Below are 25,453 nucleotides of genomic sequence, written 5' to 3'. Positions count from 1 at the left end.
GCCAACATGCCGATCTCCCACTCAGCTTGCTGAAGACCTGGTAGATGGCTGCGCGGAACTCCAATGCCAGAATCTGCACCGAAGGTTTAGTATAAAGTATGGGGCATTTCCCCGGGGTGCGGGGGGGGTTATGCTGGGGGAAGGAGGGAAGGGGGGGTCTCCATAGAGTGGGGGGAACAGGGTTGACTTCTCCTTTAAATGTAATTTAGACTACACTGTTAAAACATGCTAACAGCACTGTAGAGCTGTGATATGTCCATATAGTCTGCCCCATGTAAGATAACCTAAATGTAATGACAAAAGCCCTTTTCCTCTGAATGATCCCTGTGTGATTTATGAATGTATTGCTCTACTTATGCTTTAAGTGAGGCTACAGTGGAAATATTGCTGCATTGTGACCTCACATGAACCTACATTTGTATCTGATCACAGGATTTTCCCTGTTCGTACGAACAGATGAAAAGAATAACAAGACTCAGAAGGGATCTGCTTGATGTTTTCCTGACTGACATTATACAGGACACCAGGGATACTTCCTACAATATCCCACTCCCACATTCCCCCCTGTAGTGTGGCCTTCGGAGGGATATTTATAATAAAAAAAAAAGCATGGCTTCCACTGTTGGAAACTAGAACTTCCAGCTCCCCCAGCCAGCCATAGTTCACAACAACTAAAGGGAGGAAGGCCAAAGGAATGAGGCATAGGAAAGGAATGGCAAACCTTTAAATGCTATTGTTTTTTTTATTTTCTATTTGTCATTGTCTAATGGAAATATTAAATTTGACCTGTAGATAAACTAGGGATCCACCGAATCCACTATTTTGGATTCGGCCGAACCCCCGAATCCTTTTCGAAAAATTTGGCGGAATAACAAACCCAAATCCTAATTTGCATATGAAAATTAGTGGTGGGAAGGTGAAAAAATTTTTACTTCCTTGTTTTGTGACAAAAAGTTACACAATTTCCCTCCACGACCCTAATTTGCATATGCAAATTAGGATTCGGTTCAACCGGGGAGAAGTATTTGGCCGAATCCGAATCCTGCTGAAAAAGGTCGAATCCTGGCGAATCCCAGATTCGGTGCATCCCTAAAATAAACTCCGTTTAGTTAAATTGAGTTATATTTAATATGAGCCGCCCAACTTGGCTTTTTTTTTGTGGAATTTGTGAAATTAAATAGCTAGAGCAGTTTGTACATTATTCATACAAAGACAAATCTACTTCTTTGGTGTCACACTTTGACCAGATCAGCAGTTAAACTCTGATAATGATGGCAAACTGACCCCCCCCATAGGATTGATAACTAAACAAATCTGCAACATACCCTCATAGATGAAAGTTACCAAGAGAATCTGAGTTTTAAGTCTAGAATACACGGTTTGCCCTTATTTATCAATAAAAAACGGATCAGGAAAAAACGCAGCCTTTTTGGATTGTCGGGGTTTGACACTGGTTTTTCCTCGGAAACTAAAATGTTTTAGTTGTTTTCGGGCTTCAAACGCGAAAAATTTGGGGTTGAGTTTGAGTTTTTGAGAAAAAACAGCGTCAACCCCTGAAAACTCTGAACATTTCTTGAGGTTAAGGGGACATCTGCCATTGACTTTTACATGAATTCGGCAGGCTTTTAGATGGCGTATTTTTGGATTCCGACTTGAAACAGCTTCAGCGCATAATAAATCCGCCCTGACGCAACAAAAAAATTGCACATTAATAAATATCCACCTGAGAGTTGCAGGTTAACATGATTCAGAAGGTGAAAGGCTCAACATTTATGTTCTGGAAAATGATTATCTTAATTTGGTGTTTTGACAGATCAAATCTCTTTTAGACCCAGTTTGGAGACATGACAAAGCCCAGACACACACACACAGTTATGATTGGCTCAGAAAGAACATGGATGTATTAACTGGTGTTGTCTCTCAGGGTTGCTTACCTCTTGGTCCCGTCACCTGCACTGCCAGGGGAGCAATTCCAGCTTTGCTGCTATTCACAGTAAACTGCTGGGGGATATTTGCTCGTACTGCTGTGCCCAGCCCAGGCCCAGATGTCTTGACCTTGCCGGGATCCACAACATCTTTCACTGGTACTCTGAATGGACTGCCTGCAAAGTAATTACAGAGAAAAATGTAAGTCTGCAGGAACAAAGGCTCATAGTAGGACAACATTCAGCTTTCTAGAACACAAGTGTTTCCTCCAACAAATACGTCAGTGGTGGAGGGGAGGATAGGTCCATTAAGAGAGCATGATGGGAAGTGTCCTGTGAGGTAACCAGGAAGTACTTACAGCAAATGAGAGAGTGAGGGGGGAGTGTCCTGTGAGTTAACCAGGAAGTACTTACAGCAAATGAGAGAGTGAGGGGGGAGTGTCCTGTGAGGTAACCGGGAAGCACTTACAGCAAATGAGAGAGTGAGGGGGGAGTGTCCTGTGAGGTAACAGGGAAGCACTTACAGCAAATGAGAGAGTGAGGGGGGAGTGTCCTGTGAGGTAACCGGGAAGCACTTACAGCAAATGAGAGAGTGAGGGAGAGCGTCCCGTGAGGTAACAGGGAAGCACTTACAGCAAATGAGAGTGAGGTGGAGTGTCCTGTGAGTAGGGTTGCCACCTTTTATAAAAAAACTTTAACGGCTGCTGGGGGCGGGGCCTCAACGGGGCGGGACGTGATGTCAAAAGGGGCGGGACGTGACATCAAAAGGGGCAGGGCCACGGACACCATGGACGTAGAAGAGGCAAAAGAAAAGGTAAGTTGCAGGGGATTGGGGGCAGGCCGAGGGCTCCTTTTAATCGTATTACAACTTTACCGGCAGCTACATTGCCGGTAAATTTGTAATAACGGCCCCGGCCTTGGCAGGTATTTTACCGGCTGGGCCGGTAAAATACCGGGCGGGTGGCAACCCTACACGTGAGGTAACCTGGAAGCACTTTCAGCAAATGAGAGAGTGAGGGGGAGTGTCCCATGAGGTAACCAGGAAGCATTTACAGCAAATGAGAGAGTGAAGGGGGAGTGTCCTGTGAGGTAACCAGGAAGTACTTACAGCAAATGAGAGAGTGAGGGGGAGTGTCCTGTGAGGTAACCAGGAAGTACTTACAGCAAATGAGAGAGTGAAGGGGGAGTGTCCTGTGAGGTAACCAGGAAGTACTTACAGCAAATGAGAGAGTGAGGGGGAGTGTCCTGTGAGGTAACCAGGAAGTACTTACAGCAAATGAAAGAGTGAGGGGGGAGTGTCCTGTGAGGTAACAGGGAAGCACTTACAGCAAATGAGAGAGTGAGGGGGAGTGTCCTGTGAGGTAACCAGGAAGTACTTACAGCAAATGAGAGCATGAGGGGGAGTGTCCTGTGAGGTAACCAGGAAGTACTTACAGCAAATGAGAGAGTGAGGGAGAGTGTCCTGTGAGGTAACCAGGAAGTACTTACAGCAAACGAGAGTGAGGGGGAGTGTCCTGTGAGGTAACCGGGAAGTACTTACAGCAAATGAGAGAGTGAGGGGGGAGTGTCCTGTGAGGTAACTGGGAAGCACTTTCAGCAAATGAGAGAGTGAGGGGGAGTGTCCTGTGAGGTAACCTGGAAGCACTTTCAGTAAATGAGAGAGTGAGGGAGAGTGTCCTGTGAGGTAACCAGGAAGCATTTACAGCAAATGAGAGAGTGAAGGGGGAGTGTCCTGTGAGGTAACCAGGAAGTACTTACAGCAAATGAGAGAGTGAGGGGGAGTGTCCTGTGAGGTAACCAGGAAGTACTTACAGCAAATGAGAGAGTGAAGGGGGAGTGTCCTGTGAGGTAACCAGGAAGTACTTACAGCAAATGAGAGAGTGAGGGGGAGTGTCCTGTGAGGTAACCAGGAAGTACTTACAGCAAATGAAAGAGTGAGGAGGAGTGTCCTGTGAGGTAACCAGGAAGTACTTACAGCAAATGAGAGTGAGGGGGGGAGTGTCCTGGTAGGTAACCAGGTAGCATTTACAGCAAATGAGAGAGTGAATGGGGAGTGTCCTGTGAGGTAACCAGGAAGTACTTACAGCAAATGAGAGAGTGAGGGGGAGTGTCCCGTGAGATAACCTGGAAGCACTTTCAGCAAATGAGAGAGTGAGGAGGAGTGTCCCGTGAGGTAACCTGGAAGCACTTTCAGCAATGAGAGAGTGAGGGGGAGTGTCCTGAGAGGTAACCAGGAAGTACTTACAGCAAATGAGAGAGTGAGGGGGAGTGTCCTGTGAGGTAACCGGGAAACACTTATAGCTAATGAGAGTGAGGGGGAGTGTCCGACGCAACACAACTGTCGGATGCAAATGCTGCGTCTGCATTCGACAGTAGTGTCGCGTCGGAACAACACTGCCACTTCATCCTTCATTCTATCTCTTACCTTAGTTCCGTCACATGTATTTTGTTGCAGCGCGTCGGATTGCGCCGAAAACGTCTGTGCAGTCCTACCCTAAGCCAAATCTCAAAATAGTGGATTCCATGCATCTCATCTGCCCCTAATGTAAAAATCTAAATCTACCGGATGCCCAGAATGCTGGCTTGGATTAAATACACATACATTTCATTATTTTTAGATCCAAGCTATTTTTGCAGGCTGTTCTCCAGAATCCCAACAAAATACCTAGAATCCCTTTAACTAAACACAGGTTTAAAATGACACCTTTTCCTCCATTGTAAAAATAATAAGAAATAACAATTACTGGAATAACCAATAGAGTTTCCCTAATACCTGGAATATGCTCTCCATTATATGTTATATTCACATCATAGTCCCCTGGAACATATGGAGTGTATTCCACACTGCAGCTGCCATCTTTGTTGTCTTTACAAGACATTTTGGATTCCGAGGGTCCTTCAACTGTAATTCCCAGACCACCAATCCCAGCCCCCCTGCAAAAAAATATTATTTGCACAATTACAAGTCAAAATATTTTGTGCCCCTGTATTGTATAGTGCTCCACTAAACCACAATCCCATTCTCCCCTGCTGCCTTTATCTGGTATACCCATTACTGCTTTTAACACAAAAGCTCCTCTTTGTTCATTGCCTGTATTATATCTGAGCAGAAAAGTACAGAAACAGAAATTAAAAAGTCCCCACATTTTATTATGTTGGAAGGGCAATTACAATGTTGTGTTCAATGCATGACTGCTTAGTGAAATTAAAAATATATCTGGTCAAGTTTAAAATATGTTCTATTTGTGCGCCCTGCAATCAAAGGGAAGATCAAAGACAATCTTGTACAATATACAGTGAGAAATGGGAACCAAAGCTTTACGCATGAATTCTTAGTGTATCTAAATATCAATCTTGTAACCAACATCAGTCTATAATTAGTGTTTATCTGCTTTTGATTTCCTGTAACTAGGCAATTTTCTGTATATATATATATATATATATATATATATATATATATATATATATATATATATATATATATATATATATACACATATGGGTGGAAGGTGCTGTATAATTTGCCTTATTTATTATGTTGCTTATACAGTGCCAACACATTAACACACACATATTTTACACACACATCAGTCCCTGCCCCAGTAGAGCTTACAATCTAAGGAACCTACCATATTTACACACAGTAGGGTCAATTTTATTATGGGCCAATTAACGTGTCTGGATGTTTTTGGCGTATGGAAGGAAAATGGAGTTCCCAGAGTGGTTTCAAGTTTTCTAAGGGGATAATTTTGCCAAGGAGCAATGGCACTAGCGTTACTAGTGAATCTAATGCTGAACTATACTGTATAAGCAAAACCCTTTCAAACAATTCCAGTTAGACCGCACTTACTGAAAAGGCCAGTGTATCATCGGGTGCACGTCATGTGGCCTGTTCATCAATGCTCCATTGTTGCATTAATTCTCTCCCAGTAGACAGCACTCCAGTTTCAATAAAACCGTCTTTATTGTGTATGGGACAGCAGCATAAAATTACAACGTTTCGAGTGGCACTCCACTCTTTGTCATGCTTGACAAAGAGTGGAGTGCCACTCGAAACGTTGTAATTTTATGCTGCTGTCCCATACACAATAAAGACGGTTTTATTGAAACTGGAGTGCTGTCTACTGGGAGAGAATTAAGCAAAACCCTTAGACCATTTTACTTTCTACCTCTCAAAATCATCCTGTGCAACAAAATAACTCCCTGCTGGCCTTAGAACGCAGATTCTATTCTATTAGTATCATAGTATATTATTTAATTCATGTACAAGTCAATAAAAACAACAAAGTGCATCGTTAGGAATGGAACTAGGCTGGGGTGTCCTCTACTAACCTTGTAATGACTGAGAACAAGTTTGGCTTGCTTGTCACAGCTTCTGTGAGTCCAGCACCTTGGGCTTTCACACGGTCAGGGTAGCACCCCTCTGTCACTCCTACTTGGAATGGGCTGTTGGGGACGGCTTCATCATCATCATAGGTCACCTTAATTGTATGAACACCTGAAACATCAAACATAGAGTATGGGTTAAACTTGGCGTGGAACTTCCAACTGCTTTTGATCTGCAACTCACAAAACAGTGATTGGATGTGTGGTAGAAAGTCATGTCGTTCTCTCAATGGTTACAATTTGATAGCTGTAGGTTTATTTTAATCAGAATAAAAATAAACTTCTGGGAATATTTTAAATGTTAAAAAAATATTTAAAATAATTAGAATAAAGTGATTAAGGACAGTGTTGGACTGGCCCACCGGGATACCAGGAAAACTCCTGGTGGGCCCAGGTGTCAGGAGGCCCTTCTGCTGCTAAAGATTTGGCCTATTTCATGGCCATTTCCTATTTCTAGGAGAACAAAGATGCTAAATAGATGGAATAATAGATTATAGTCTGTAAAGAATAAAGACTAGGAGAGTAGAGGTTGAGTGAGGAGAAGAATAATAATAGTACTCAGAGTGGGCCCCTGGTCTATGGTTCTTTGGTGGGCCCCTGGTCTAAGGTTTTTGGGTGGGCCCCTCGTGTCCCAGTCCGACAATGATTAAGGATCATGATAAAGACAAATAGCACAAGAACATGCCTGGAGCTCTGTTGGCTTACTCCCACAGTCAAGCAGGTGTTTTACTTTGTTGCCTGGATATACTGCACAGTAGGAACCAGAGTTTAATTTAGATCCAGCCCTAGGCATTGGCCCACAGCATGTCCTGTCCACTCTCCAACCAGCACAGACTTTACTGATTGAGCAATGAGCGACCCTCAAAGTCCCTATGACCCTTTGTTTTTGAAAACCTTAGCAAGGCAGCTCCCCTGCTAAATGTCTAAATTTAAACGTGCAAATGAGCAAGAGCTCTGTGCACACAGAAAGCCATATGCCCGATAGTGGATTGCATGTTTAACAGTAGATCATGCAGTGTAAACATGGAAATGATTACATTTTAAGATCGATAGACAGATTAAAAATAGAGAAGTTAGATGGATTAAAGAAGAAAAAAGTATGTGGTTTCAACAGTAAATAAAATAAACGCCAGGGCACCCCCATCCTTATTCATTTTAATTGCTCCAAGAAGTGAGCATTATAGTAGTCAGACGATGGCAGCCCCTCGGTAAGGTTTCTTGGTTACTGACACAGGCCTGAGTTACAGCTGTATTTTAATTGGCTCGCAAGGCTCGAATGAATTACGATGCGAGCGTGAGGTCATAGTGTGTGTGGGGGGGGAAACTGCATTACCGGCCTTTTAAAATCCAGACTTCTTGGAGCTCTGTATTAAAAGGGTCCATAAGTCAGTGTGTTCTACAATGTTGTATACACAAGTGATATGTCACTCTTACACTTGTGGTTATTTATTAAGCTCCAAATACCCGAAATCCAAAAAATTCGGATTTTCAGACCTTAAAAAAAAACAACTTAATTTTTCAGAATTTATTTAAGTACGATGGTATGAAAACTCAGAATCCAAAAACCCGGCATCTCGGGGTCCTGTATTAGTCAATAGGGAAGGTCCCAGTGTCTGCGCTGCTGTCAATACAGATATCTGATGATTTTGGGCCAAAAAGTATTTTTTGCAAAAAAGTCCTAAAAGGTTTTCGCCCAAACTTATTTTTTTGAATGATAAATAAGGTCCATTCGGGAATTCGGAGGTGCTCTGATTTTTATTTTAGAATTACTGAGATAAATTTGGAGCTTGATAAATAACCCTCTTAATGTATAATGTTGAAATTTTATACCAATCCCTCTAATTTACACATCACAAGGGCCAGAGCGTACTGAATATATAATGCTGGACAGTCTATATAACTGTAGCTTTGAGTTTCTCCAGCTGATTCAGTCTAAGGGCAATGTCATTTCCGGGAGATACCGGTTCAAAAATGTAATTAAATTGATTATTGGGAACTAGAAAAGATATGACAAAGCTGTGCCTCCTTGGCTTAACACTGGGAGGAGAGCAGCCTACAAAAATAATTTATGCTCCGCCTATCAAGAGCGTCCAAAAAGCAGGAAACATAAAAACCAAACTCCACCTCTTTTCCTTAAAGGGGATCTGTCACCCTAAAAAATAATTCCAAATCCTGTTTTATGATGTTATTCAAGCAAAATAAACTTCACTTATACCATATACATGATTTTAATTTTATTTCTTTTAGTCTTGTAAATCACAATCACATCAAGCAGGCAGCAGCCATTTTGTTTACACTGTTAGTAAGGCAAGCTAAAATCTTGCCAAATCATGTTGATACACCATAATGGAGCACCTGATGCCCATGTACTGGCTACAAAATTAAATGTTGAAGACAGAGGGGGAATGTAAGGAGGGCAGTGACATGTACGAACTGCAGAATGGAAAGTGAAAGTAATTGCCTGCCCCGCCTCTATGACTAAGGCATAGAGGAGGGACAGGCAATATATGATTGACAGCTGAAGGTTTTAAATTAGTTTATAACCAGTATAGCTGCTTTAATAAAAAAAATAATTTGGTTGATTAATTTAAAAGGACTTTTATTATACATACAGTATTTTCATGAGTGGATGACAGGTCCCTTTTAATACTGATAGGAGAACAGCCAAGAAGCAGGAAGTATGGAAAGGAACAAGCCCCACCTACAAGCCCCCACCTTAATGCTGGCAGGAGAGCAGCCTATAGAGTATATTTAAGTCATGCACTTAACTATAAATTCAGTTTCCGAGGGGGATATTTATTTTGGGTAAAATTCACACTGGGTCAGGTTCAGAAACAATGTGCCCCATCCTATAACAAAAAATGTGAACTAAAGGGAAATATATTTTTTTATACAATTGCTGCAAATTTAATGCTTCCTTGAACATATTATTATTATTATTATTAGCCCTGGGAAATGAATGTGCTTATATTAGGGATGCACCGAATCCAGGATTCGGTTCGGGATTCGGCCTTTTTCAGCAGGATTCCGCCGAATCCTTCTGCCCTGCCGAACCAAATCCGAATTTGCATATGCAAATTAAGGGCGGGGAGGGGAATTGCGTGACTTTTTGTCACAAAACAAGGAAGTAAAAAATGTTTTCCCCTTCCCACCCCTAATTTGCATATGCTGAATCTCTCGCAAAGGAGTGGATTCGGTGCATCCCTAGCTTATATATCACATGAATTACATACATGTAACATACAGAATTACATAAATAACAACCGATACAAAAGGTGAGGAAGACCCTGTGCCAAAAGGCTTACAATCTAAAGGGAAAGGGAATGAGACACAAGGTGTGGTAGTGGGCAACAATCGAAATAAATCAAAAATAAGCAGGTGAGAGATGTAGCATAAGGTATTACATATGGTAGCTAAACAGAGTGAGGCTAGGCTTCTCTAAATAACTGTGTTTTTAAGAGATCTTTTGAAAGCAGAAAGTTTGGGAGAGAGTCGGACCAACTGTGGGAGAGAGTTCCAGAGGAGGAGTGCAGCCCTTGCAAAGTCTTGAATGTGAGCGTGTGAGGAGGTAATGAGAGAAGAGTTGAGGAGCAGGTCAGTAGAGGAGCATAGTGAACATTTGGGTGAGTATCTACAGATGAGTTCAGAGATGTAGGGAGGGACAGAGTTAAGAAGTGCTTTGAATGTCAGGGATATATCCAAAAAGATTTAAAGAAATATTCCTATGCCTAGTAAATATCTGTATTATACTGGCTTTAAAATGAGTTTGCTTGAATGGCATCCACACAGCATGAAGAAATATAACCAGTGTATCAGATGTATATCTTTCCTTCAATACGTTACCTTTTTCAAAGGGAGTGTACTCCACAAAGTAAGTTCCATCTCCATTATCTCTTAGAACATAATCGGTGGACGCACCGGACGGATTAGTGATTTTGGTTTCGACGTGATCGCCTCCAGTTTTGGCTAGTGATTTGGCATCCACGGTAAAGTCTGTTGTAGCTTCTCTAAAAACCCCTGCGATGGAAGAAAATGGCAATCACCCAGCAAAACACACAATCAAAATGAATGTATCCCTAAATTAATTTTATTGCCCCACCATGACAATCCATAGACAGGAACTGCACATTCTGCTTTTGAGTAAAACATTCCATCTGCCCTTGAAGGTGCGGTTCACCTTTGTGTTCACCGTTGTATGTTATACTATGACTAATTCTAAGCAACTTTTCAATTGGTCTTTATTTTTTCATTTTTATTAGTTTTTGAATAATTTGCCTTCTTCTTCTGACCCTTTCCAGCTTTCAAATGGGGATCACTGACCCCATCTAAAACACAAATGCTCTGTAAGGCTACAAATGTATTTTTGTTGCTACTTTTTATTATTCAACTTTCTTTCTCTACATCATACTTAAAGGTGAACAACCCCTTTAATAACCTGGAAAAGCCAGCAAATGCCAGCTTTGTACAGAATGATAAGAATTCTGGAGTCCCCAGTAGTGATGTGTGGTTTGGGATTTCCCCGACCAGCACCCGACCCTAACCCGCCCTCCCTTAGCCCGCCTGCATCCGCACTTCCGGGTTGCTTTTATAGACCCGCCCACCCCCATCACAAAAGGGGCGGGGCGAGCAGGTGCATCGTCTATAAAAGACAAATCTGGATGGCATTTGAGCTCATCCCGCACCTGCGAAGAAGCATGAGAGGTCGGCCCAAACCCGCCAGACCTGCGGCTATTGGGCCAGCCCGCACATCACTAGTCGCCAGTGTCTACTCTGTTACGGCTGATCAGAGTTGGTGGGTCCCCGCCAGCAAAAAGCAAGCTGCATCTATCTGATTTGTTTCAAGCTCTGGGTACTGATAAAGTTATGGAGGAATTATCAATTATGTGCCCAGCACCTTCCTCCTCTGTTTTCTGTATGTTCCAAGGGATCAAGATCATACTAATTGGAACTAAGTGGGAGTTTAACACTGCAATCTCCCATTCAGCGGTCTAAAGGTGGCCATAGATGCACCAATAATATCGTATGAAACAAACTTTTGTGCGATTTTCGGAGCGTGTATGGTGGCAGATGAGCCGACCGATATCGGCAGAAGACTTGGGCTGGCCGGAAAATTTTGATTGGGCACCCAAACATCGCCCATTGTTAGTGCTGAATCATCAGATACAGGCAGAATTCTATTGTTTCTATCTGTATATCTGACGATTCAGCTCCACACGTGTGTATTGAAAAGAACAATTTTTCCTGTAAAGAGCGTAATTGTTACGTCTATGGCCTTATGTGTCATAGAATTTATGAAAAAGTTCACCTTAACAGCTAACCCTATCAGGGTTATCAAATTTGCTTACCTTTTTCTTCAATTCCTGGTCTGAACACTTTAATATTACTGGTATCCACAGCTGGATCAACTTTAACTCGGGCAGGGAACTTTGACACTTGTTCTCCACCGTATTTCAATGCCAGTGTATACATGCCAGCAAAAAGTGGCACGTAGGTGACTGTGTATGTCCCGTCTTTGTTATCCTGTACATTAACCTCCGCTTGTGACCCAGAATCAGAGACAGACTCAACTGCCAGGTCACCTGGTCCTGCTTGGGAACAGTCCACATGAATCAAGCCAGTTTCTCCTACTTTGCCATGCTCGAGGCCTGGACCCGTGGCGATTACTTTGGAAGGATCAAAGGGCATTTCAACATTTGCTTGAAAAGGTTACCCCGGAATGTGGGTTTCCTCAAACAGGATGTTAACAAAATATTCTCCTGGTGTAGTAGGGAGGTAGGAGACAGAACATGTGCCATCGCCATTGTCAGAACATTCAATCTTCGCTTCACAAGGTCCTTCAACAGTTAGACCCAAACCACCAGTTCCAGCTCCTTTTGTATCAATGGTAAACTCGGCAGGTTTTCCAACAAGACCACCTTTGAGACCTGGTCCATAGGCCTTCACCTAAATAGAAAGTTGCCCATTGGGCAGACAAAACAAGAGTTACAAAAATATAGACCAAAATAGATCTCTGGACCATAGTTTGCATGTACTGAACTTTGATATATCCTTGGACAGAAAACCCTAAGTTTTTAATGGGAGTTTTACTTCAAAAACAACAAGAGGGACTGTAAGTTTGACAAGCCTAATAAAGCGTTACTATCTCCCTTCTGTCCTGCTGCTTCCATCCACAGTACAGACTACCCCCCTTATCCTGAGGGGCCCCACTATCCCCTATAGGAATCACTAAGGAAACGGTTGGCCATGCCTTTTTGTGTTGACTTGCATCCTGTGATTAATACAAATAGTCTGCATCAAAACCTTGAAATCCCTTATAATCTGATATCTTCTGGTAACGTAAATATGAATTAGTCCTGCAACTCAATCAAGGACTGATAACAGTATTATACCCCTTAAAGTATATCAGACACTTGCCCTGTTGGGAACTTCTTGATCTACATGCCACTGAACAGAATGGCCCAAAAAGCCATTGCCATTAAAGTCTATGGTTGACTTTACACTGGCTGAACATTGTTGGCTTAAATGTAACAAAGGCCTCTCTCACTGGAGGATTTCTGTACCTCATGGGAACATGAAGAAATAAAAGCGTGGAAGGTATTACAGCTAAGCCGTGCCAATTAATTTTTGTTACAAATCCATGTTTTCCATCAATGCATCAGCACACATCAAGCACATGTAACACTCTGCAGAGCACCAGGCACTTAGCTGGGTTACACTCTTGGGGTATCTCAAATCCCAGGTCTGTACAGAATATGATTAACATGGAGCTCACTTGTTGTGACTTGTGATAAATTCTCACTTTGGGGTCACACATACAGTGGTGTGAAAAACTATTTGCCCCCTTCCTGATTTCTTATTCTTTTGCATGTTTGTCACACAAAATGTTTCTGATCATCAAACACATTTAACTATTAGTCAAAGATAACACAAGTAAACACAAAATGCAGTTTTTAAATGAGGGTTTTTATTATTTAGGGAGAAAAGAAATCCAAACCTGTGTGAAAAAGTAATTGCCCCCTGAACCTAATAACTGGTTGGGCCACCCTTAGCAGCAATAACTGCAATCAAGCGTTTGCGATAACTTGCAATGAGTCTTTTACAGCGCTCTGGAGGAATTTTGGCCCACTCATCTTTGCAGAATTGTTGTAATTCAGCTTTATTTGAGGGTTTTCTAGCATGAACCGCCTTTTTTAAGGTCATGCCACAACATCTCAATAGGATTCAGGTCAGGACTTTGACTAGGCCACTCCAAAGTCTTCATTTTGTTTTTCTTCAGCCATTCAGAGGTGGATTTGCTGGTGTGTTTTGGGTCATTGTCCTGCTGCAGCACCCAAGATCGCTTCAGCTTGAGTTGACGAACAGATGGCCGGACATTCTCCTTCAGGATTTTTTGGTAGACAGTAGAAATCATGGTTCCATCTATCACAGCAAGTCTTCCAGGTCCTGAAGCAGCAAAACAACCCCAGACCATCACACTACCACCACCATATTTTACTGTTGGTATGATGTTCTTTTTCTGAAATGCTGTGTTACTTTTACGCCAGATGTAACGGGACGCGCACCTTCCAAAAAGTTCAACTTTTGTCTCGTCGGTCCACAAGGTATTTTCCCAAAAATCTTGGCAATCATTGAGATGTTTTTTAGCAAAATTGAGACGAGCCTTAATGTTCTTTTTGCTTAAAAGTGGTTTGCGCCTTGGAAATGTGCCATGCAGGCCGTTTTTGCCCAGTCTCTTTCTTATGGTGGAGTCGTGAACACTGACCTTAATTGAGGCAAGTGAGGCCTGCAGTTCTTTAGATGTTGTCCTGGGGTCTTTTGTGGCCTCTCGGATGAGTTGTCTCTGCGCTCTTGGGTAATTTTGGTCGGCCGGCCACTCCTGGGAAGCTTCACCACTGTTCCATTTTTTGTCATTTGTGGATAATGGCTCTCACTGTGGTTCGCTGGCGTCCCAAAGCTTTAGAAATGGCTTTATAACCTTTGAAATTGAACTCAGGTGTGATAAACCACAGTTAAGTTATTTTTTAACAAGGGGGGCAATCACTTTTTCACACAGGCCCATGTAGATTTGGAGTTTTTTTTCTCCCTTAATAACGTAAACCTTCATTTAAAAACTGCATTTTGTGTTCAATTATGTTATCTTGAGCAGAAACATTTAAGTGTGACAAACATGCAAAAGAATAAGAAATCAGGAAGGGGGCAAATAGTTTTTCACACCACTGTAGATATGTGAGAACGTTGTCCATTTATATTGGACACCACAGAATCAAACTGATAGCAATGCAGCAGCAAAGGCTGATAAATAGATAAACATCCATAAAATTCAAACTTTCAAGGGTCCAATTCTATTTATGGTCTACAAAACAAAGGCCAACATTGACTTTAATGATACTGAACCCCTTCCTTTTCTGGTACCTAATGATACCATCCTTCAATTATAAGGAATGGCATGGTTCTTGGAATTACAAGTTTCCCTGATAAGATCCCTCTTCTGATCCTCAATGTATTTACACCTTTCTTCATATTATTACCCGATTCCTATGAAGCTCAGCTGCCTTTCTATCAGTTCATTTCTGCTCAGATCAAGTATTTTAAATATTGCTTCAAAGAGCAACTTTGTATTAGTGTGGGGATTAGAAACTTAACATGGGATACACTGGGCTGCCAGTACAACATACAATAACTTATTAATGAAAACTTGTTCTATTGAGTTGCGTTCCTCTCCAAGGAGAGTTGTCATTTTACCTTTGATGGATCAGGAGGCAAAGTGGCTTCCACTACATATGGACTTCCAGGAACTGGATTCCCATCATAAGTCACATCAACATTGTACAGACCCTCCTCTTTGGGAATATATTTCACAGTGCTGCACTCTTTACCACCAACAGGTTCCACCAGACACGGGACTGATTTTCGGCTAGGGCTGGAGATCTTCACCTCCAGTTTTCCTTGCCCACCAGCTCCATTAGGATCCACAGTAAACAGCTGATCTTTGCCAACCTCCACTCCTGTTAAATATAAAGACATACGTCACCCTTACCGGTTGAAAAGTTGGGCACCTGTGGGGGAGCCAGCTCTGTAGACTGGGACCACTTGTTTGGAAAGCATCTGTACTAATGTAAGTGTAAGTTTAGACGATGATCTGTCATGGACTTTTCATGAACAAGTTGGATGTTTGCTCTTCATGCAGTTGTTTCTTTGGCTGTTCCTATAGCAGTTGGCAGGTGACACTTGTATTGGGAATATTTTAATTATTTGTGTGAGGTGAGATGTGAAAAGTTAATTACAATAGGCGCTTACAATCCAGAAAAAGCACAGGAGAGGCATGGAATGCATGCTTGGCTTTTCCACAAACTGTGAATAGAACGTCTGTCAGATGTAGTTAATAGCTCAGTTTTACTATGTTAGACACGTTTCTGTAGAAACCACTGATTTATGAAATCTATAACCGGTTCAAATAATGTCCCTTTAACTTACTACTTTCCAGGCCATTTATTCGGATCTTGTTCAAGTCCAGCGGCGCTGCCACCCCTACGGTAAAGGGGCTCTTCGGAATAGGGTCACCGCCGTAATTCACAGACACTTTCATTTTGCCCTAGAAGAGTTCAAAAGAACACAGTAGGAAGCAAGATGGTGAGCTAGTGATGTTCCCTCTACAGAAATGTATACGAGTATTTTGTGTGCTCTCTCTCTCTCTAGAGTACTAGTTTGTGGTTTTCTAGCTGCTGACGCTAAAGCCTAATGGCAGTCAATGGGTTGGCCAATTCTATTATTAGATAAGAATAACAGTAACCAATAGAAATATTAACTAGAACTGGACCTGGCATGGTATATGGATGTTATATTTCAATCTTCAAATTAAACAGGAATGTTATGCGGCCGTTAACAGTCAATTACAATTCCCCGCAGCCACTTCAGTTACAGCCAGATGTTTAGCTGGTGGTGATTCTGACATCCCTTTTCTTAAACCTGTAATGGGATATGATTTGCTAAAGAGACAAGACGTCTCCATCCTTTTTAGTTAAAAACTGGAAGGACAAAATAAGGGGACAGATTTGGCCCTATACCCAGACTGATGTTCTGCCAGGAAATTAGTAATTGGCAGCCATTATTACTATGAGCTCCATAGTTCAAACCTCAAGCAACTTGTAGTGCAAGGTATTAATGGCCATGGCCTTCCAGATGATACAACAATAATTATCGGCTCATGCAAAGATCCAGACTGAGATTTGAAATAGGCCCTGAAATTTCAAGTACACAGAGACCGAAACAGCCCCCCACAATCCCAAAAATTTGTGCACTAGGTCAGCTGGGAGTCTTGTCAAAACGCAGGTCATGGGAATAACACTGGGAATTGAACCAATGATAATGAATCAGACCAAGTGAACTGAACCTTTAAAAAATCCCAAATGATGCCACACAAGGGATAACGGAATTTCTATTAATGAGAAGAGCAATGGAACCTATTATTTGACAGTTTTGCCATCTACATGTGGCCCTGCCATCCAAAATCTGGTCCTTTTTGTAAACAATGGTTTATTTGCAGGAACTGAAAGCTGAGTAGCCACAAAGGGCCCGTATGGCAACAATAGCATAATGCACATGTGCACTACATCTGGGAAGGGATAATTATCCCAACTTCCTAATCAATATGAACCGGCTGTTGTAAATGTATGGAGTCTGATAACTCCAAACCAACGTTTCAGATTATGTACAAATCAGAGCCTTGTTCTTACACACCGAACCAACAGAAAATGCCCATATTTTGTTGAACAACTGAGAATCCAAGACATTCAGGGGCCGCGCACAAATTGGGCTCAGACAAGCACATTTCTGGAAGACAGTTCCAAATCGCTGCCACTGAGATTACTCACGGAGCTTGTTTTGCACAGTTTGGCTCTGATTTTATTCTACACGGATCTCGCTCGCTGCCAAAGTGCTACGATGCTCAAAGCTGAACAAAGTGCTTCTCTTCTTGCCAAATCCGTTTTCCATTTGTCTTTATCCAGAACAGGGAGTGCATCACGTTACACAAGAGCTGGCACCTTATAAATTAGCCGTGAATATAAACATTCCCTGTGTGGCATTTCACATGAGGAATCCGTACAAGTTGCCTCTGTTTCAATTTACATCTATTGAATTAGTTGAACCCAGAGAAGCATTGGAGGGGGAATGTTACTCGAGCAATCAGAACTGCACCGGATACAATTCTTGGGTCTGTACTGTGTGAATAAAGAACTACAGTAAAATGCCTCAAGCAACAGAGCAAGCTCCTATACCATGGGCATACAGGGAAGCAAGGGTTAATGGCACCGCAAACTCACAGGGCTTTTTCTTTTTCTTTCAACGGGTCCGGCATTCTGAAGAATGGATAGTCTGCAATATATTTCCTACACCTTGTGTTACTTTGAGCATAGTAGCCAAGGTTGAAAAATATATGGATCCATCAAGTTAAACCTTTTGCTCAAGCCAATGCTAGCCAACACTAATACAGAAGGCATTAAAATAACTCCCTTTAAATCATGTTTACCCTCATCAAGAGGAAAAAGTACCTTCCTGACTCTGAAATATCAGAGTAGTACCTAGATCAGCACTGTGGTACAGGTATGGGACCTGTTATCCAGAGTGCTCGGGACCTGGGGTTTTCCGGATAACGGATCTTTCCGTAATTTAGATCTTCATACCTTAAAGTGGACCTGTCACCCAGACACAAAAATCTGTGTAATAAAAATCCTTTTCAAATTAAACATGAATTCCAATTTCTATTTTTTATTAAAGCATTCATAGCTGTTGTAAACTCATTTAAAAATCTCAGCTGTCAATCAAATATTGTCTGCCCCTCCTCTATGCCATGAGGCGGGGCAGACAATTACTTTCACTTTCCATTCAGCTCTCTCTACATGTCACTGCTCTTCCCGCATTCTCCCGTTCTTTTCACCATTTAATTGTGTAACCAGGACATGGGGATGGACATCAGGTCCCCCATTCTGGTGCAAAAACAAGATTCTGAGATGATACAAGGCTTTCCTTAAAAACAGTGTCCACAAAATGGCTGCTGCCTGCTTGCTATCATTTTGATTTCCCAGACTGAAGGAAACAAGATTCAAATAATTTATATAGTGTAATTAAAGTTCTTTTTGCTTGACTAATGTGATAAAATAGGATTTTGAATAATTTTTTTGGGTGACAGGTCCCCTTTAAGTCTATCATGTAAACATGAAATAAACCCAATAGGCTGGTTTTGCTTCCAACAAGGATTAATTATATCTAAGTAGGGATCAAGTACAAGCTACTGTTTTATCAGGAAAAAGGAAATCATTTAGATAAAAATTTGGATTATTTGATTATAATGGAGTCTATGGGAGACAGCCTTTCAATTTCTGGATAATGGGTTTCTGGATAACTGATCCCATTTCTTTACCAATTCCAGTCATTATCCTTGTATCTTCCCACTTACTGAAATGCCTCAGCCCAAAGCTGCAAAAATGATATATTAATTTGCTTGCAAATAGCGATACTTCCTTAAAACACATCACTTTGGCTGGTTAAAAACAAATGAGGCACAGCTATGCTCCGACTCTGCAGCCCCTCGGTGGTTTAGCATCAGCTTCCTTCAACTTAAAATCTGATATTTTGTGATTTTAGCTGAATATCTGAATATCACCCTCATAAATATCAGCACTCAGCAATATTCAGTATGGCTGGCAATCAGATTCTTCTGTTATTATTTGCATTGTTACCAGGGTATAGATGATTGGTACCATATTTCCCTCCCAGGGTACCTCGCTATTTACATTAATACGGGTGCTGATTCGGAGTGATTCCTTTTGAACATAACTGGAAGCATAAGCAAACAGAGCAACACAGTCCGTTTCTATGTTCCCAGAGCAGGAAGAATCCGGACTTTCACTGAAGCAGAGAACCAGGTTACTATTGTATGCGTTACACATCATTTCTCATTATAAACACACGGAATACAACACCCTCCGTTTTACATGATACTGGGGAGGAAAGAAAAGAAAGAAACAGAGGAAAAAATGAAGAAAAACAAGAATAAGAATTAGGGGGTGATTGTGTGCGCCGAAATTTCTAATCTGCATTCATTTCTAATGAAATGTATTTCAAAAAGTATTTTTTTCTGGTGCGTTAAAGGAGAAGTAAAGCTTAAAAAAGTAGAAATGTTGTACATGATCTTTTGTGCTTCTTTAGCAGTAAAGATCTGTGTCTCCGAAGATGCCCCAGTAGCTCCCCATCTTCTTTTCTGCTGATTCACTGATTCACATGCTCTGTGCTGCTGTCACTTACTGAGCTTAGGGAGCCACTCACAATATACAGTACACATAGAATAGAAATGTCACAATATAAGGCTGATTAGTCATTAATACAGATTCACTATATAAAATATGCCATTTTTAGCCATATTATTTTTTAGGGGTTAGTTCTCCTTTAATCTGTCTATCAACCTCCCAGTGCAGTTAGTTCTAATGTAACATACTGTAAATGCAGAACCAACTGATATCACATTACATATAATGCTACACTGCTATATAGTGAGTGTAGGGAGTGGCCACTTCCTCTTTGGCCTGTGGATGGTGATCCAGCTGGGTGAGCTCAGGGGAGCCTGGGCACAGCTAGGCCCAGAAAGGCCCATGTGCTTTGGAAGAAGAAGTCGGGGACCAGGTAACCCCGTGAATGAGGAATAGTTACACTAGGGCAGACTTGTTATAGTCTCTCTAGGAGAGAAAGGCAGAGAGGTGAGAGAGAAAGAGCAGCTGAAGCTCCAACAAGGATTTGCAGTAAGGGAGGAGCTTCCCAGAGGCTTTATGTGTTGCCTCCAGTCAGGGACCTCAGTGAAGAGGGACTGTAGGGTACAAGCTGCTTCCTGACAACTTCCAGGAGGGAATGTGTGTGAATACTGCAAATGCCTAATGGAGACCTTTCCTCTGTGAGAAATGCCTAATGCCTGCAGCTCTGTGTGAGAAATGTGCTATTGCCTCAGCTCCTGTGTGACTACTAAACCTGTGGTCACTTGCCTCGTGCATAGTTACATAAACCGTTTTCTGTTTTACTGCAAGAACCTCCTGGCGCCCATCTTTTGTTGTATGCACAGTAGCCTGGGGGATGTAGTTGCACTACACCATAGAGGCAACACTTCCACATGGCCAAGGCCCTGACCCTGTTGTGTGAAGTCGCGTGTAACCCATGCTTCTACTGCTAGCTGGACAGTTTAACTATTTGTGTGCTATGCAGCCCAAATAGGTGTTACAGATATACCAAACTATGTGGCGCACAGAGACCCCCAAATGGATATATAGTAGATAAAATTTACAAGGCAAAACAAAATAAGGCAGTAAAGAGTGAAATGAAAAAAAATCCAATAAAACCACAAAAATCAATGCTTTTTTTCCAGACTAGTGTTATCGGCCGTCAGAATCACAGTTTGAATATTTTAGCTGGGCCAAACAGGTTATACGGCTAGAAACAAGTGAACACAACATATGCAGAGCTGAAAATGCAATAACATGGCTAACAATTCAATAAAATGGCTAAAAATGCACCAAAATACCCAAAATTGCAATATAATCACCGAAATAACATACAAAAGATATTGCACAGTACGGTTAGCGAATACGCTATTCGTAATGGCAATAAAACATTTTTTTCAGCCAAAAAAAGAGACGATGCGATAAGAAAAAAAAAAAAAAGCCACAATGCCATGTATGTGCGTGTGTACAAATGGTAAATTACATGTTATGTGCGCGTGTGTGCGTGTGCACGTGTGTGTAAGTGCAGTGAGTGTAAGTGACGCCCCCAATCCCCAAAAATGTATGTGTAAGTGTGAATCTAAGTGTGTATTACTGTAATAAGTGTGTGTTGGTGTGTTTGTGTGTGTAATTGTTGCACTAACCTGAAAAAGTCGCTGAAGACTGTTGCACACGATGTGGAGGGGTCCCAGGAAGACATCTGCGACGATCTGCGTGTGCCTGTGCTGTGGGGGCGGAGATCGACGGCGCAGTGCAGGCTGCAGCAGCAGGACACGTAAGTAACACGTGCCTGCTGCTGCTTTTGGGCCCCTGGGCGATCGCGCCCCAGGGGCCACTCGATCCCCTGCTCTGCTCGTTGCCTAGGGGCAGGGGATCGAAGCGGAACGGAGCGAGCGGCTCTAACAGCCGCTCCTCCGCTCCACAACCCGGAAGTGCTGCAGAACGTAGGATCTACGTTCTGTGGCATTTCAAGTTACTTTTCCACAGAACGTAGATTCTACGTTCTGTGGCACTTAAAGGGTTAAAGGGGTTCATCTTTACGTTAACTTTTAATATGTTATAGAATGTCCAATTTTAAGCAACTTTTCAATTGGTCCCCATTATTTATTTTTTGTAGTTTTTGTAAAAATATTTGCCCTTTTCTTCTGACTCTTTCCAGCTTTCAAATGGGGGTCACTGACCCCATCTAAAAACAAACGCTCTGTAAGGCTACACATGTATTGTTATTGTTACTTTTTATTGCTCCTCTGTCTATTCAGGCCTCTCCTATTCACATTCCAGTCTCTTATTCACATCAGTACATAATTGCAAAGTCTCAATTGCTGTTTGTTATGTTGCTCATTGTCCCGTGTGCTGTCACTGCCCCCTAGTGGACTGCCACATACATGTATCTAAGTATCATTTTATGTTCATCCAGTTGTGTAAATAATTGATATGATTTGTCCTACAGTTTGTGGAAAGCATCGGACTGAACAAGAGGCCTTTCCATTTGGTCGGCACCTGGATGGGGGGGAATGTGGCAGGTGTTTATGCCGCCCAGCACCCAACTGATATCAGCAGCCTCACCCTCATCTGTCCTGCAGGTAAATCCTTCCTCCAGACAAGCTGCTCTTCTCTGTAAAGGAACAGTCTAATGGGAATCCTGGGAATGGGCATGAAGAAGACTGGGAGCTTAATGTATATAAAGTGTCTCATATAGACGCGGCTTGTTACTGCATAATGACATGCGATTGTCTGATATAAGCCAAGGATGTAATATATGGCCCAAAATACAGGGACCTCTGACACCCAACAGCCCTTTGGCAACCCAAGAGGATTAAATGAAAGTTGCCCCTCTCTTTGCTGCTATAACTGCCCCGGTGCTTCTGGGAAGGTTCCCACTAGATGTTGGAACATTGTTGCTGGGAGTTGCTTCCATTCAGCCACAAGAATGAGGTTGGGCCCTGATGTTGGGGATCAGTCTCACAGTCGGGGTTCCAGTTCATCCCACAGGGGTTGAGTCCTGCAGTTAAATGCAACTATTTCCCCCGACCTGGTTGATCCACCTCCGGAGTGATGTCACTTCTGTCCCCCAGTGACATCACTTCAGGTTTTCGTGGGTCCCGGGTCAGGCCTAAAATTAAGACACTGCGGGTTGGTTTCGGGAGCAGGAAGAGGGGGGATTTATAGAGGGTCCGGGTTCAGCTCTTGCCGAGCGGGTCCGGGTTGGGCTTAGGTCTTCCCAACTGGACCCACCCAGGACTCTACCACAGGGGTTCAGTTGGGTTGAGGGTTCTGTGCCGTCAGGTTCTTCCCATCTCAACAAATCCATTCTGTAGGGTCCTGGCTCTGTGTATGGGGGACATTATTGTGCTGAAACAGGGAAGAGCCCCCCAAACCACAAAGTAGGAAACACAGGAATGTCATTGTGCCCTTTAGTTTAAATGCTTCACTGGAATCAGGGGGCCCAGTGCCGGTGCCTTTACCCCCCTCCAGGTGACCCTTGGTATTTTACATGGGGGTGTTAGGTCTGTTTGTCTCTGATCCCCCATAAACCCCCCAGGCTCCCCATGGATAGTTCTTGAGCTGACATTGGAGTAAGATGCTGGGAGTTGTTGGCCAGACCTTGTGCAGAGGAGAACATGACACCTGGAATAAGAGTTTAACTCGTTGCACATGTCTCTCTCCTGGGCCACGACAATTAGGTTTGATGTATCCAACCGAGAGTAAGTTCCTAAAACACCTGAAGGGCCTGGAAAAATCTGGCGACGACCAGAGGATCCTGCTCATCCCGTCCACAGCCGGAGAAATGGAGGACATGCTGAGACTCTGCTCTTTTGTTCGCTTCAAGATCCCCCAGCAGGTAACTTAGCGCTGCTTAGTTCTCTCTCCCCTGTTCTCCACCTGGAAAAGGAGATTTTGTTTACTCACCGTTAAATCTCTTTCTCTTCAGTCGCTTGGGGGACACAGGGACCATGGGTATAGCTAGTACCACTAGGAGGCAGGACACAACCCTAAAACAAAACTGACTCCTCCTTCACTGGCTATACCCCCAGTAGGCGGAGCTTAGGTCAGTTTGTACCAAAGTCAACAGGAATAATAAAACCAATTTTGGAATAAACAATCAAAACAATTATAACACTTATTAACCAGAAAACATCTGACGGAAGTGAAGGCCTCAAACCAGGGAGGGAAGCCCTGTGTCCCCCAAGCGACTGAAGAGAAAGAGATTTAACGGTGAGTAAACAAAATCTCCTTTTCTCCTAGTCAGCTTGGGGGACACAGGGACCATGGGACGTACCAAAGCTGTCCCCAGAACCGGGTGGGATAAGAGGCCTAAGAAGAAACCACCGCGGCCTGCAGCACCCGTCTGCCGAAGCGAGTGTCAGATGCCGCAAAGGTATCAAAGTGGTAAAATTTGGAAAATGAATGGACAGAAGTCCATGTAGCTGCCTTGCACAGCTGCTCAGCCGAAACTTGGTTACGGAACGCCCAGGAGGTACTCACACCCCTGGTGGAATGAGCAGTGACTCTGTGTGGGGGATCCTTCCCCTTTGCCGTGTAAGCCCGTTGGATAGCTTGTTTGACCCATCTGGAAATCATCTGCTTGGTAGCGGGAGTACCCTGGCGCGGTCCCGAAGGGATCACCAGCAGCGCATCACACTTCCGGATGTCCTGAACCCTGTGCAGGTAGAACTTTAGGGCTCTCACAGGATCAAGGGTGTGCAAGGCTCGTTCCTTAGGGTTCGCTGGAGCAGGACAAAAAGACGGCAGGACAATTTCCTGATTAAGGTGAAATTCCGAGACGACCTTCGGTAGGAAGGATGGAATAGTCCGAAGAACAGCCCTGTCATGATGGAAGATGAGGTAAGGAGCTGTACAGGATAGTGCACTGAGTTCAGAGACACGTCTCGCAGAGGCGATGGCCAGTAGAAAAACAACCTTCCAGGTGAGCCACTGGAGAGGCACAGAAGCGAGTGGTTCGAATGGAGGCAGTTGAAGAGCATGTAAAACCAAGGTCAGATCCCACACAGGAACTGGTGCGCGAACTGGCGGAGCGACATGAGCTACTCCCTGCATGAAGGTCTTGACGTCTGGAAGGAGAGCGAGCCGTTTCTGGAAGAGAACCGAAAGGGCAGAGACCTGGGATTTCAGAGACCCCAAGGACAGGCCCATGGAGAGACCGTTTTGCAGGAACTCCAGGATGTGCGGTATGGATAAGGTCCGGAACGTCACCTTGGATTTAGAGCACCACTGGCGGTAGGTGGACCAAACCCTATAATACGCCTTGGCTGAAATCGGTTTCCGTGCTGCACACATAGTGTGTGCAACCGCTGCAGAAAAACCCTTGTGGGTTAGGATCTTGGTCTCAAGAGCCATGCCGTTAAGGAGAGGTTGCTTAGGTTTGGGTGCCGGATCGGTCCCTGGGTGAGAAGGTCTGGAAGTGATGGTAAGGTCCACGGTTCTGCCACGGATAGATTGAGGAGATCCGAGAACCAAGCCCGTCTGGGCCACCGTGGAGCAATCAGAATGAGGGTGGTCCTTTCTCTTTGAAGCTTTCTGATGGTTCTGGGGATGAGTGGCAGAGGTGGAAAGGCATACGCCAGCCGAAAGGGCCAGGGAGCCGTTATGGCATCGACGTTGTGAGCCAGGGGATCTCGGTAGCGAGCCAGGAACTGCGGAACCTTCCGGTTGTGCCTGGTCGCCATGAGGTCTACTTCTGGGACGCCCCACTTTAGCGTTAACTCCTGGAAGACGTCGTCGTTTAGGGACCACTCGCCCGGGTCTAGGGACTGACGGCTGAGAAAGTCCGCTTCCCAATTCAGCAACCCCGGGATGTAGATGGCCGACAAGTGAACTTGTTGAGCTTCGGCCCACCGAAAGATCAGCTTTATCTCGTTG

At 43.3% G+C, this 25,453-nt stretch overlaps 1 protein-coding gene and 1 long non-coding RNA gene across 3 annotated transcripts in view; one reads left to right on the top strand and one right to left on the bottom strand.

The window, feature by feature from the left end:
- The window catches only part of LOC121393384 (filamin-B-like), a 69,134-nt gene extending 53,207 nt beyond the window's left edge, over positions 1–15,927 (bottom strand). Inside the window, exons 1-7 of the mRNA XM_041561838.1 lie at positions 15,786–15,927; positions 15,054–15,316; positions 11,657–12,254; positions 10,155–10,328; positions 6,258–6,423; positions 4,699–4,859; positions 1,935–2,102 (exon numbers count right to left, since the gene is read on the bottom strand). Coding sequence (XP_041417772.1) covers positions 1,935–2,102; positions 4,699–4,859; positions 6,258–6,423; positions 10,155–10,328; positions 11,657–11,996 — 1,009 coding nt within the window. The 5' untranslated portion in view covers positions 11,997–12,254; positions 15,054–15,316; positions 15,786–15,927. The remainder of the gene's footprint in view (positions 1–1,934; positions 2,103–4,698; positions 4,860–6,257; positions 6,424–10,154; positions 10,329–11,656; positions 12,255–15,053; positions 15,317–15,785) is intronic.
- LOC121393401 overlaps positions 1–23,286 on the top strand; it is a 52,522-nt gene extending 29,236 nt beyond the window's left edge. Inside the window, exons 1-3 of one of the 2 annotated variants that reach the window (XR_005961044.1) lie at positions 19,929–19,988; positions 22,023–22,155; positions 23,257–23,286. This is a non-coding gene — a long non-coding RNA (uncharacterized LOC121393401). Of the gene's footprint in view, positions 1–19,928; positions 19,989–22,022; positions 22,156–23,256 lie in introns of those variants that run through there. The other variant, XR_005961043.1, reaches the window with a different exon arrangement.
- The last annotated feature ends 2,167 nt before the right edge of the window (positions 23,287–25,453 follow it).

Source organism: Xenopus laevis, chromosome 4S (assembly GCF_017654675.1).
Source record: "Xenopus laevis strain J_2021 chromosome 4S, Xenopus_laevis_v10.1, whole genome shotgun sequence".
Lineage (NCBI taxonomy): Eukaryota > Metazoa > Chordata > Amphibia > Anura > Pipidae > Xenopus > Xenopus laevis.
Note: the sequence above shows the minus strand (reverse complement) of the source record. Positions and strands in the feature narration are given on the sequence as shown.